Source organism: Mobula hypostoma, chromosome X1, assembly GCF_963921235.1.
Source record: "Mobula hypostoma chromosome X1, sMobHyp1.1, whole genome shotgun sequence".
NCBI lineage: Eukaryota > Metazoa > Chordata > Chondrichthyes > Myliobatiformes > Myliobatidae > Mobula > Mobula hypostoma.
The window spans coordinates 18,727,860-18,742,435 of NC_086128.1; the positions used below are offsets into that span (position 1 = coordinate 18,727,860).

The 14,576-nt window shown below is 40.2% G+C and overlaps 1 protein-coding gene across 3 annotated transcripts in view; it reads right to left on the reverse strand.

The window, feature by feature from the left end:
• Positions 1–14,576, reverse strand: part of LOC134340478 (aryl hydrocarbon receptor-like) — a 169,469-nt gene that overhangs the window by 30,679 nt on the left and 124,214 nt on the right. Inside the window, exon 11 of one of the 3 annotated variants that reach the window (XM_063037789.1) lies at positions 1,483–13,086. The exons of the other annotated variants lie outside the window; for them this stretch is intronic. Coding sequence (XP_062893859.1) covers positions 13,003–13,086 — 84 coding nt within the window. The 3' untranslated portion in view covers positions 1,483–13,002. Of the gene's footprint in view, positions 1–1,482; positions 13,087–14,576 lie in introns of those variants that run through there. 3 annotated transcript variants of the gene reach the window in all.

The following is a 14,576-nucleotide window of genomic DNA, read 5'->3' on the forward strand; positions in this document are numbered from 1 at the left end:
AAGGCTGTGCGGGCAACATTACAACTTAGATAACTTCTATATCTACAGCACATGCAACAATGCAGCACAATTGAGTGATGCTCCCTGGTCACTTCTACAACGTTCTTCTGAGTATTTCCCTCCAAGCAGTAGATACTTTGCCAAATATTATTCACTCACATAACCAACAGTATCCTATCGCACTTTACGAGGTAGAACCAAAGCAAAAATCTGCAGATAATGGAAATTTTCATTAAAAACAACAAATGCTACAAATCCTTAGCAGAACAGACAGCACATCATGGCCTTCAAACATTTATTGCTTTTCTCCCCCTGGATGCTGCCTGACTGAGTATTGCAAGCACTTTCTGTGGTTATTTCAGGTTTTTTGGAATAAGTTGCTCCCTTCAGGGGAAATTCAGTTTGTTCACACCACAGTAGATTGAAATACTGAGCCTTACTTATAGTGTTCATCTGTTTGTTGGATGCTGAATAGGCCATCAGCAGCATTACTGCTGCTGCATTCTGGGTAGGTGCTCAATTGCACATCAGCTACAAAGGAAGTCCTTCAAGAAGGTTCATGTAGTCAGATATCATAGGTGCGCCAAATGCAACAAATGCTTGTGTCATGTAACCCATGTTTAGTGTATCAGGAATAAGTCAGCCTCCAGTCTTTGCTTTCCCTAATGCAGAAAGGTAGAAACATTTGTTTGGCACTGAACATTCTGAGTACTTTGCAGTTTTTGGAATCCTTTTGCAACATACTGCGGTTTATTCCTAGAGCCTTGTTCAGTTCTTCATCTGTATCACAGGACATAATTAATTTACTGAGCACTTAAACATTCTGTTAATCAAGATACAAAGGAGGAAGGATTGGTAGCACATGGAATCTGGGTCAGGGTACTGACAGTGGAAAACAGATAAATGGCCCAGATGCACATATGAATAGGATGCATGTTGGGACAGGCATGATTATGGAATCTCCAAGACCAAGAAGATCGCTATTATCATAATATCTTTCAGCATCTTAGCTGCAACCTATGAAATCCATTAGCTCATACTGCTAAAAGAATTCCATTGAAATATTAAACTATCTTTTATCTTTTCAGATGCAGCAAGACTAGATATATCTTTCCAATATTCTTTGCATATAATGAAGAATTGGAGTTAATACAAACAAAGAACCTCAGTTACAACAAAACTGTTGAGCCTGAAGCCTTTACTTCTCTACCATTTACATAAGAACATAGGAAATAGAAGCAGGAGTAGGCCATCCGGCCCACCAAGCCTGCCCTGCCATTCAATAAGATCATGGCTGATCTGTCCGTAAACTCAGCTCCATCTACCTGTCTTTTCCCCATAACCCTTAATTCCCTTACTATGTAAAAACCTATCTAACTGTATCTTAAATATATTTAGTGAAGAAGCCTCAACTGCTTCCCTGGGCAGAGTGTTCCACAGATTCACCACTCTCTGGGAAAGACAGTTTCTCCTCATCTCCGCCCTAAATCTTCTCCCCTGAACCTTGAGGCAATGTCCCCTAGTTCTAGTCTCACCTACCAATGGAAACAACTTTCCTACTTTTATCTTATCTATCCCTTTCAAAATTTTGTATGTTTCTATAAGATCCCCTCATTCTTCTGAACTCCAGAGAGTATAGTCCCAGGCGACTCAATCTCACCTCATAGGTTAACCCCTTCATCCCTGGAATCAACCTGGTGAACCTCCTCTGCACTGCCTCCAGAGCCAGTACATCCTTCCTCAAGTATAGAGACCAGAACTGCACACAGTACTCCAGGTGCAGCCTCACCAGTACCCTGTATAGTTGCAGCATGACCTCCCTGCGCTTGAATTCAATCCCTCTAGCAATGAAGGCCAACATTCCCTTTGACTTCTTAATAACCTGTTGTACCTGCAAGTCAACTTTTTGCGATTCATGAACAAGCACTCCCAAGTCCCTCTGCATAACAGCATGCTGCAATCTTTCACCATTTAAATAATAATCTGCTCTTCTATTATTCCTTCCAAAGTGGATGATCTCGCATTTACCAACGTTGTATTCCATCTGCCAGACCTCGGCCCATTCACTTAACCTATCTATATAACCATATAACAATTGCTGCACGGAAACAGGCCAACTCAGCCCTTCTAGTCCGTGCCGAACTCTTACTCTCACCTAGTCCCACCGACCTGCACTCGGTCCATAACCCTCCATTCCCTTCCTGTCCATATATCTATCCAACTTAACTTTAAACGACAACATCGAACCTGCCTCAACCACTTCTGCTGGAAGCTCGTTCCACACAGCTACCACTCTCAGTATAAAAGTTCCCCCTCATGTTACCCGTAAACTTTTGCCCTTTAACTCTCAACTCATGTCCTCGTTTGAATCTCCCCCACTCTCAATGGAAAAAGCCTATCCACGTCAACTCTATCAATCCCCCTCATAATTTTAAACACCTCTATCAAGTCCCCTCTCAACCTATCTATATCCCTCTGCAGACTCTCCACATCCTCCGTACAATTTGCTTTTCCACTCAGTTTAGTGTCATCAGCAAACTTTGCTATGCTACACTCAGTCCCCTCTTCCAAATCATCAATGTAAATGGTAAATTGCAAGAGGCATCACCTGGTCCCACAACATTCCAGAACAATACGACTGAAATTGGCAAGTTGACCTCCCATACCTGTAACCTGTACCATAAGGGTAGCAAAGGGGGTGATGTCCTATGTAGCCACCTCCCTTGGTAGTAACTGCATGGGAACTTCACCCCCTTAAGTATAATTGCTATCCTTGAATCAAAATCCACAGGAGACACACAAATTCTGCTTGGAGATGGTCACTGCCCAGCATTTGTGCTGTATATATGTTACTCACCACATTTATCAGCAGAGGCTTGAAGGATGTCCAAGTCTTACTTCATGCAGGCATGGGTTGTTTCATTTTCTAAAGACTTGTGAATAGAATTGTGCATTATACAATCACTAGCAAACATTCCTACTTCTGACTTGACAAAGAGAAGCTCCCTTTAGGGAATGAATTTTTGTCACTGAACAACCTCCATAATTAGCACAGACAAATGAAATAACTCTTTTCAGTTGCTCATTTTGCTATCTGTAAGGCAGTCAAAAATAATTCTTACAGTGAAGCGGCCTACTAGCGACACAAGGTAAATTCCGGCCTCTGCCACTTCAAGTGTATATGCCATCATGTGAAAGATGATCAAAGAGCAAGACGAATGCAGGGTGCTATGATCAAAGTACTCTCATCAACAAAGGCCATTCCTCTTCCTTGAGACTTAATTTGGATGACAGAATCAATGGCTTTGTGGCCAAGTTTGCAGATGATACAAAGATAGGTGGAAGGGCAGGTAGTTTTAAGGAAGCAGGGAGTCTGCAGAAGGACCTGGACAGTTTGGGAGAATGGGCGAAGTGGCAGATGGAATATAGTGCAGAAAAGTGTATGGTCATGCATTTTGCTAGAAGGAATAAAGACACAGACTATTTTCTAAATGGGGAAATAATTCAAAAATCAGAGTAGCAAAGGGACTTCAAGTTCAAGTTTAATTGTCATTCAACCATATATGAATAGCCATAAATACAGCCAAATAAAACAAAATTACTCCAGGGCCTACGTGCAAAACACAGTACCAACAGTCACACATAGCACAAGGCATATACAGTACTTTGAAAAAGAATTTAGCTCCCCAACTATTTTCACATTTTTGTGGTCCCATTTTCTAAATTTAAAATATATTGAAGTAGGATCTTGAGCTAATCTACAAAACATTGTGATCATGTCGAATCAAAATAAAAATTCCAAAACCCGCGGACAATTTACTGAAAATTAAAAACCAAAAAATTGTGAGGCTGAAAAAGTATTTATCCCCTTTGTAATTACTATGCTAACTTTCCTCAAGTGCAGTACTATGTATTATTTTACCAACTCACACAATTTGTTGATGTAGAAAATCAGAGAATCACCTGTATTTACATAATTCATAAGAATAAATGCCTCCTCTCTCTGTAAAGTCCAACAGTATGGTAGATTTTCAACAGACCAAACCAAAATGAAGACAAAAGAGCATTCAAGACAAGTCAGAGAAATGATAATAGAGAAGCACAAACATAGGAAGCATCTCAAAGACATTGAACATACTTCAGAGCTTAAAATGGTCCATTGTGAAAAAGTGGAAAAAAACTATGAAACCACAGCCACATTACCTAGATCAAGCCATTCCTCTAAACTTGGTCGCTGGAAAAGAATGGCACTTGTAAGAGAGGCTACTGTGGTGCTAACAGTCACTCTGAGTGAGCTGAAGAAGCCAGTGGCTGTAACTGGAGATGAAATTTATGGCTCCACAATCGCTAAGACTTTGCACAAAAAGGATATTTATGGAGGTGTGGCAAGGAAGAAACCCCAAGCTAAAAAAAAAAGCACACAGTATCCTTGCAAAGCGTCACTTGGAAGATACTGTAAAGATGTGGAAGAAGGTCTTGTGGTTAGATGAGACTAAAGTGGAACTTTTTGGCCTAATTACTGAGCAAAATGTGTTATAAATCTAATTCTGCGCATCAGCCAGGTAACACCATGTCTACTGTAAAGGATGGTGGAGGTAGCATCATGCTATGGGGATGCTTTTCAGGAGCAGGGACTGGAAATCTGGTCAGGATTGATGGGAAGATGAATGCTGCTAAATACAGAGAGATCCTAGATAAAAACTTGATAGCATCTGCCAGAAAGCTTAAACTTTCAGCAGGACAACGAGCCAAAGCACACTGCCAGAGTGGCTTCAAATGAAGAAAACTGATGTCCTTGAGTGGTCCAGTCAGAGTCCTGACCTCAACCCAATCAAACATCTCTGACAAAGCCTCAAGATTGCTGCCAAATAACCTGGCACAACGTGAGCAAGTTTTGCAAAGAGGAATGGGCAAATCTTACTCCATCATGTGCAAAGCTAATAGAGACTTATCCAAAAAGACTACTGGCTGTAACAGCTGTGAGAGATGGTTCAACCAAGTACTGAGCAAAGGGGGATGAATACTTTTGAACTGCTGACATTTGTTTTTGAACTTTTAGTTTTCCATGCTTTACAGTTTTCCCTTTTTATGGACTCCACTGTGGGGGAAAAAGGAGCATGCGACGCACAGATAAAAATTCTCAGTTACATTGATCAAATTTCCTGGTTTATGTGAACAAAGGATTAGGGTCTGAATACTTTTACAAAGCATTGTACAAGATAGCAAGCACCTATGATAGCAGTAAAATACAGTCACACAATATGTCTTGTCTTCCGCTGAGCAAACACTGCAGGGCAGCATGGACGCCTCACCACACTACCACTGAGACTCCAGTGGAACGCTCGATTTTGATGCCTCCCCCGGGTGGCTACAAACATGTGACACTATGGCTTGAGGCGTAGTCCTTGCTATGACTGAGGCCATGCAGCTTCCTCACCATCCACCCCCACTGTTCGCCAATAACCAATGAACCCAACTTGCAGCATTCCACGCCACCAATGGCCAACAAAGTCTTGCGACTACAAGAAAAGCAACTAAGACAGTCATTCGCTGCTATAGACTGCAGACCTCCTTTGTGCACTGACACCTCTCTGTCACAGGCAGCATCACCATCAGCACCAGGTCGAGCTCCTTAAGTTTCTTCGCCAACAAGGAACTTGCTTATGGGATACACCTGGAGTACTCCAAGTTCTTAATATCCAGCAGCGCCTTGCGATTGTGAAAAATACACTTACAAAAGACAATAACACCTTTGGTTGACCCAGTAGAAGCCGCTGAGTCCAAACATGTCGTCATCTTACCAGCTGCCCTTGTACAGGATTCCCTAAAGATTAACCTGAAGGTCAGGGCGTCAAATGCTATAGAGAGAGGGCAGGAGAATGGGGTTGAGAGGGATAATAAATCAGTCATGATGGAATAGTGAAGCAGGCTGGATGGGCCGAATAGCCTAATTCTACTCCTATGTCTTATAGTCTTAATGCGTGCTACAGAAATAAAATAGGACACAAAAGCTCATAAACATTGTTAAAGAGCAGTTAAATCTTTTTTATTGTTGTGAAAGTAAACTATTTGCATGCATATATATAAAATGAACAATACACAATCAGTCAACATGGTCATCTTTTATTTCTTGAGTGATAGTCTTTGATAAGCCTGTATTAAAAAATTGCCATCCCTTTGTCATCTTTTTCAGAAACAGAGAGGAATGAGGCTATTCACTGCATTGTATTCTTTGCTGGAGCAATCCAAAACTAACCCAATGTCCTGCACTTCCACCAAAGTCCTGGAACTTCCTTTAGCTACCTTTTTCCTTAAAAGGTGCAATAATCTCCCCACCAAGACCACAGACAACTTCAGCACTATGCTCATGCTGTTTAGATACAAGTTAGTTCTCTTCCGAAATCCCCATCAAACACCACCTGGTCAACTCCAGTAAACTTATGGAAGATTTTGAATTCATACCCAATCAAATGGTTGGAACCAAAAATCCAATACTTTGATTGGACAGTTGAACTTCAGGTGGAAATACAAGGCCATTCAGCCCCTTGAGATTGCTCCATGTGCCATAACCCACTATCCCAATTCCACCTTGCTGCACTGCCCCAATTTCCTCTCATCCCTCCTGCTTTCAATATAATTTTCAATATAAATGGTTGAGTATTCACAGCCTTTTAGGGTAAAGAGTTCAAAAAATTCATAACCATTTAAGTTAAACAATCTTTACCCGATTTCAGTCTTAAAAGACTTGCTCATTATCCTGAGCTGGCAAGCCGGAGATCTGGACTTCCCAACAAGCCCCTGCACCTACCCTATTACACCTTAAAGAATGTTACCATGTTTCAATTTTATTCTAGATTCTAAGAAATATACATGATATACTCTATCTCAGTAGTCAGTCTGGTGATTCATTGCTGAACTCACTACTGAAGTGAATACAAAGGAGGAGACAAAAACCTGTGTCCATTACTCCAGGTTTATAAATGGGATGCCCTCTGCTCCTTGCTTAATCTGCAATTTAATAAAGTGAGCCCAAGTGAACACAAGTAAAGCTCAGGGGAGTCTGTATGATTCAAATGTCTTGATGATTAGGCAGAAACTTTGCTCTCAAGTTGTCTGCTGTGTATTATCCTTTGCACAATAAATAACTATCACATTGTGGAATCATTAATCAAAGACAGAAAGATTAAACACCAATTAAAGTGACTTGTCATTATACATGCATTTAATATCTTTCTATTAAAATTTCCATCTCCTACCTTCATGAGAATTAATCCATTTATTTCACATGTACTAATATCTCCACTATAACAACAAGTAGGAGGAACGCAGTAAGGTGAAGCAATTGTGTGGAGTTGTCACGTAGCAGTTTCCAGGTTGACAAAGAAGATGCCTGGATTTCTGCCCTCAAAATATTTTTTAAAAGAATCACAATATTTAGGCATAACTACATTGAAATTGGCAGAGTGAAGAACAATATAGCCAATATACATCTGCTGCACTGGGTATCCATAATCAGACATTAATCCATCATTTTCAAAAAAAGTAACAGTTTGAACAAGCAGCAACAATTGATAATCTCACATTCTCTATATGAAAAAAATCATAGAAGCACAAAATTGTACTGTGCAATCTCACTGCATTTGAGATTTACTATTTGAGTGCCATGCTTATCAGCACTGCTAGTCAGTTCCATTTGATTAATTCTTTTCCCTGCTCTTTCTCTTAAATTAATATTTTGAAATCTCATTATCATTACATTGACTGGCATAATCACTGTTGTGTTTAATATGGATTTATGGAAAAGTTACTGATACAAACATGGAAATTGGTAAATTTTACTAAGTTTTGACAGATGTACTAAGACCAGAAGAAGTCTGATTACCTTCAGATGCTGTACAGAATCAGATGATTATTATGATAATGCCTGGTCTCAGTACTGGGAACAGGAGTGGATGGGTTGACTCAGGTGAAAGATTAGTGAAACCAGCGAGATAGTAAGCAAACATTACACAGAAAAAGTGAGTGATTTGAAGAAGATTGACAGCATTGTAAAAAAGTAAATAAATCAGGGTGTTCACGGCTGGTATGTATTTATTCCTAGCATTTACAGGGTGGCTGTTCTGGTTGCACACATCTGCACTTCAAGCCAATGGAGAGTATAAGAAACTAGATGACAGACTGGATATTGGTAATAATACTTAATTTTAGAAGTTTACTTTGTTTACTAAGCCTGTCACTAAAGAACCAGCTCTTTTTCTTGGTTTAGGTTAGGTGACACTTGCACGATACGCTTTTGTGGATCAAGCTCACCACCATGTTGACAGGCCTTTCTCATCTTCCCCATCTTCCCCGACACAGCCACCTCTTCCTCAAAGGTTTCCCACAATTCCTCATGCTCTTTTGATTCTGCAGTTGTTTGCAGCAGCTGGAAGCTTGGTACCAAAACAGTGAGAACTAAAGGACGTGCGGGGCTGGTAACCTCTGCTCTGTGGCTCAAGAAAATCTGGTAAGGGGGAGAAAGACTGCGCTGCATACATTTTCCTTTCTGCTGCTTTGCTTTGCTTTTTTGCCTTTGCTGCACTGCGCCAAAGAAAATGCAATCCTATACAATGCCGCTGACCAGCGCAAATCTGATTGTCAACTGCCATTTTCCTTTGCGCTTCTGCACTGCTATCACTTTGGGAATATTGCTTTAACATGGCAATTGTTCCTTTTTTTGAGCTGAAAGATGTCATCAGGTCTTGGAATCAGGTCAAGAGAATTAAGGCTGAAATGACCTAAAAGACCTTGTGCTACAAGGGATGAAGTGCTGTAACAAAAGTCAGGAGCTGATGATGGACAAGAGTTGACATTGGAGATGATCATGAAATTAACTCCAGCTACTCAGCGTCATCAATGGGAATGGCAAGCATCAAGAAAATTCACTTCATGGTGACGTCTGCCACTGAACACTGCCAGATGAAAAGACAAAGGCCAGTACTACTTTCTAAGCTATCACCTGTGGAGCAAAGTTGTATTGTGAAATCCCTGGGGGATGAATGAACCATTTAAGGGAAAATTACTTTTATCATTAGGGACTCCAAATGAAGTGGTAAATCTCAGCCATACCAAGACTTTTTCTTCTTTCAAGTATTTTTACTATTAGCCCCCTGACATATATTCTTTGGCTGCCTTAGGAAGGAAACCTACCAGTTTAAGATTTTAACTCTCAATTTGCTTAACAAAGACATGTGCTAACCTTTCAGTGTGGAACACAAAACAGAAATAGATGAAGACGAAGTACCAGTGATCTCAAAGACCAATGAGCAGCAGTCATAGATGGCTGCTTGAGCTGATGGCTTTCATTTCTTTCTGAAGCTTTTGTTTTATGCTTTGACTGTTATTTAGTGTTGATATAAAAAAAACCTTATCTTTCTGCTTGTCTGCTCCTTGTGTAGGTTTGTGCTGGGGCTACCGTCTTCTACCACCATGCCCATCTAGTCATTCTTCACATCTGAGTCCATGCAGTAAGTACCAATGGACTGTACATCCATAGATGCATCAAAGTCAAGAGCATTCCAAGTCAATTTTAGACTCTGAGGCAAATTTAGGCCTCTTATCAACAACCAAATCTGTCTCCATTCCACATTGGGAGAAAGTTTACAACGAGAAAAGTGGCCATCTTTTGCAAGGATCTTTGTCTTGGGAAAAAAATATTAGTTCAGTCCATTCTAATCAGATGGACACCTCTGCGTAACTTTTCAGAAAACAACAATTTCATAGAACATAGAATAGTACAGCACAGTACAGGCCCTTCGGCCTACAATGTTGTGCCGACCCTCAAACCCTGCCTCCCATATAACCCCCCCACCTTAAATTCCTCCATATACCTGTCTAGTAGTCTCTTAAACTTCACCAGTGTATCTGCCTCTACCACTGACTCAGGCAGTGCATTCCACACACCAACCACTCTCTGAGTTAAAAACCTTCCTCTAATATCCCCCTTGAACTTCCCACCCCTTACCTTAAAGCCATGTCCTCTTGTATTGAGCAGTAGTGCCCTGGGGAAGAGGCGCTGGCTATCCACTCTATCTATTCCTCTTATTATCTTGTACACCTCTATCAAGCTGATGCTTCATCTCATCTGTACTTAAAGACTAGTTTAACTAGCTAAAGTTCCAATCTGCATTCTGCACTCTCCAAAGTGATAGGTCTGCAGTGCAAAGGTCAACCTTCAGAAGATTTACAACAGGACTAGCAAACAACTAAACCTACAATTGAATTTTTAAGGCGAAGGTGAGATTTTGCTTCAGTTAAAGCTCACATTTAATCCCCGTGTGAAGAATGGAACAGACCTGTCATCAAAGACAATTCATTATAATTGGGGCAAAATGCCAACCAGAGAAAGAAATGAAAGCAGTGCTATTAATGGGAATTAATTCCTTTTGGTGCTTACTCCCAATGATTTGCTGCACCAACATACAAGATTTTCAATCCAACCACAGACCTTGTTGAACATGGATTAATGCTTGACACATATTAAGATAACAAAAGTTGCATAACAAAGGTTGATAATCAAGACAATAAATACATGCTAAACTTGTTTTTATGTTCATTTTATGGATTGGTTTGGGTTTAATATACGAAAGCGTAAAATCTCCAATCGGCCCATGCAAGACCAGTCACCCAAACCTAGGCAAAAAATGTTACTTTTCCCAATGGGAATGGAAGTCATAGTCAACAAGACCCTCAATGATCCAGACAGTTGCTAGCGAGCATTTAATGAACAGCATTCTCCTGAGGCCTGAGAGTGAGGCATGTTTTTGGTGGCGAGAGTGGGTGGGTGTGGGTCCTCCTTTTCTGTTTAAGAACGCAGGAGTCAAGTGAGGAGAAAATAGGTTTAATATGTAGTTGGGAGAGGTAGGGACTGTAATTATTTTTCTGTAGGAATGTTATTCAGTTAAGAGAAATAGACTGCCAAATATTAATTAGCCAATAATTTAAGATCAGTAGCTCTTTATTTACCTAATTTTGTACCAGTTAAATTATCCAAATGTGGCCGCAATATTCCAGCACAAATTCTTAGACTTAGTATGAGATTAGTCACAGGTTCATATTATGGTTAACAACAGAAGTTTTTCTTTGTGCCAGAATACAGATTACAACAGGTCAAGTTATTCGCAAGGGCCTTGAATGTCAAAGCCCATTTCACATCTCCATTTAGAAATGTTTCAGAATCATTTTCATGGACAAGATTTGGAGAATCAAATCCTATCAGAAGCTGAATAATTACACAGATTGGAAAAACACTGGAAAATGGCAGGATAACAAAATGAGTGTAAAAGGACTCCTACCACATCTACTTTAAAAGTGTTCTTGGACAAATGCTTTTGTTAGGTTCTTTTGACACTCAGAAGTTTTTTCTCCCCACACTTATTGTCTTCAACTCAGCAACCATCCATAGCTACTGTATTTTGGCTGCTTGGATCGAGTTCAAAGACAATAAACCCAGTCATAATCAGAAGATTAATTACTGGTGAGGCTTGTGGCCATTCAATTCCCTTTCTCTATGCCTGATTTTCATTTTATCCTAGCTATTTCTCCCTTGCTCCTCCACCTTACTTATCACTCTCTGTGTTTTCTCAATTCCACCCTTCATCTAAAAAAAAATTCACAATTTTTTTGGAGCTACAGGACAAAAATATTACTTTAACTGAATCCAATTTATTAATATACTGCACCTTCATGTTTAATCCCTTATTAATTTATGTTTAAATACTTTCAACCTCACTGCATTTTATACTCTTTTAAAAGGTTTTTGGCAGTATTTACTTGAGGTCAATCAGGGCCAGCGTGGTTCCCAGGAATAGATTCAGTTATCCAACTGAGTGGATCCCTCCAAAGAGGGATAGGGAGGAAGGGATTAAGCAGCACACTCTCAAGTGGGGTGATATATATGATGTACAAGGCACTTGAAGTTGTATGACCCTTCTTTGTCATTGTTCATAAGGCAACAGTGGTCTGTGTGCTTGCTTAAAAGTTGGGAAGTTCACTGGCCCACCTGGTTTTCCAAAGGAACTTCTTTGTACTATTAAACTTACAGAGCAAGTAAGGCAAGGATAGCCTCACACAGTGCATGTGCCTTGCTTTCTGCTCCCACACACTTCTCTATGTATGTTAACAGGCATCCATTTGAAAGTCTTTTCAAAACTGGTTGAGCAATGTTCTTCTAACTCAGAAAAGAGTTTAAGATACAAGCCGGCATTGCTTTGAAATAGAGGATCAGAGTTTCTTTTCAAAGCTGTGCTTTTTGTTTTCAAAAGAAAATAGTGCTTATTATGTAAGGAACCCTCTTGTAGGTATTTCAACAGACTGCACTATTGTTATAAGGCCTATTACAGTTCGATTCCCCAATACACAACGCATTTCAAAAAATAAAGCAACAACTTAAGTCTCAAAGACCAGAACATCTTAAAAACACCTCCAACTTGAAGTTGCTTTTAAAGATTGGTCCAGAATGATTTGTTTCTACTGCCCTGAACCCAATGCTTGTACTTTTAAAAATAAAACATCTGCCGGTCACAAGGTGTAACTTACTTTTCTGTATGCAAAAGTTAAAAACAGCAAGATGTACTCAAGAGTTGAATTTCTCAATTAAAGAAAGGCTGTCCTCTAAAACATCATCCACTAAAACAAACATTTCATGACAATCTTTCTTAAAGCTGCAATAATAAATTCACTTTCAGTCATGTTGTGTTACTATGGTTACCTCCAAAGCCCTGTCACTTCCTGTTGCTCTTGTTCCAATAGCCACCCAAGTTGAGGACTATTCATAGTGCTCATTTTAACTAAATTGAGCCTCCACTTGAGAAAATCTTCTGAAGGAAAATCTAAGAAGCCACCCTTATGATAAGAATCAGATATGTCCAGAGGAGTCTTCACTGCTTGCCAAGACGTTGGGATCACAAGTTTATATCTGGAACAAAAAGTGTCAGATCCTTTCACGGAAAGCATGATGGTCCATTACTGTACAGAGCCATTCCCAAAAATAGGAGTACTGTTCACAGTGGGGTGAAAGCCTAGAATACCATTGGAATCTTCTGTCATCTATGAAAGAAAATTGGACAGATGTTATCACAGGCACTTCTATACACCTGCCTCCTACCTTGCCCCACTCTCTTTGGAAGATTACTCAGTGGCAAGCAGGGAAATGAATATCAGATACACATAAATGCTTGCAATGCTTCCTTCTTTCTCCATACAGCAGGAAGCTGGCCAATTAGGGATGGTCAATAGATCAGTGAACTGTAGGCTTGTATATTCTGGATGATTTGTATTCTGTATCTGTGAGAAATAGGGAGTCCTACCCATTATCATTGGTCAGAAGTGTTATCAGTCATCTGGAGAGCAGTCAATGCAAACCTGGGAGAGGCATCCTGTCTCCTTCATTAGCTCCACCTCAGCAATCTGTTTTCCTGACCCTTTGCTTTGAGGTATCAGGCAGGATTTTACAGCAGGATAGGAACTGAAAACAATGATAAGGGCTTTAAAACAGAGATATCATCAAACTGGGGGCCAAAGGAAGCCAGCAGTCACAATGGTCAAGGGCCAAGGATGAACAAGATTGTGTTGGTATCAGGGACCTGGATGAGTTCTTAAAGAGTTCAGAAAATGGGTTCCAAATAGAAGAGCTGTATCTAGGGAGAACAAAAGCATGTATGAGGGTTTCAGTGACAAATGAAACCATAGGCAGATTAGTTGGAAGAAATTTATATTCATCCAGTGCTGGACGTCTGACAAGCAGACTGACAGTTTGGTGGCAATAGAAGGTTGGAGAGAAATGATGGTGAGACAGACTGGATGTCACCAGCTTACACATGGAAACCCAAAGACATGTTTTCAAGGTGACATTGCTGAAAGGAGGTGGTGAAGAACAGATACTCGGGGACACCAGGGTAATAGTGGAGACACAGAAAGAGAAGCCATTGGAGGCCATAACTTGCAAGAGGTGGTGTGGTCAATCAAGTGAAAGGCTGAAGCATTTATGTGATAATGATCACATTTCCTCATTACTATTACATTACTTTTTGTGGCAAATGGCCGTATTTAAATACACTACTGTGTTTCTTATATTACATAAGTGGCTTCACTTGAAAAATCCTTTATTGTTTTGGACACTGAAAGGGAAATGAAAGGCACCACAGAAATGCAAGTATTTCTTTCTTTTCCAAACTGCAATCATATTTGCAAAACACCCAGTTGTGCTTGCATTTTGATTTCAATATTTATTTCAATTAAAATCAGATACAGTCAGCCCTCCTTATCCACGAGGGATTGGTTTCGGAACCCCTTGCGGATACCAAAAACCGCGGATGCTCAAGTCCCTTATTCAACCTGTCTAAAAGCGGTGGATCTCAGGACCCAGCGGAACCCCGGACCTTATTTAACCTGTCTCAGTGCGGTGGACATTAGGACCGGCGGCGCAGTTCTGAATCCGCAGTGTTTCTGTTCACAAAAATAATCACAATCGCGATTTAAAATAAAGTGGAAATAATAAAGCGATCGGAAGGAGGTGAAACGCCATCAGTCATTGGAAA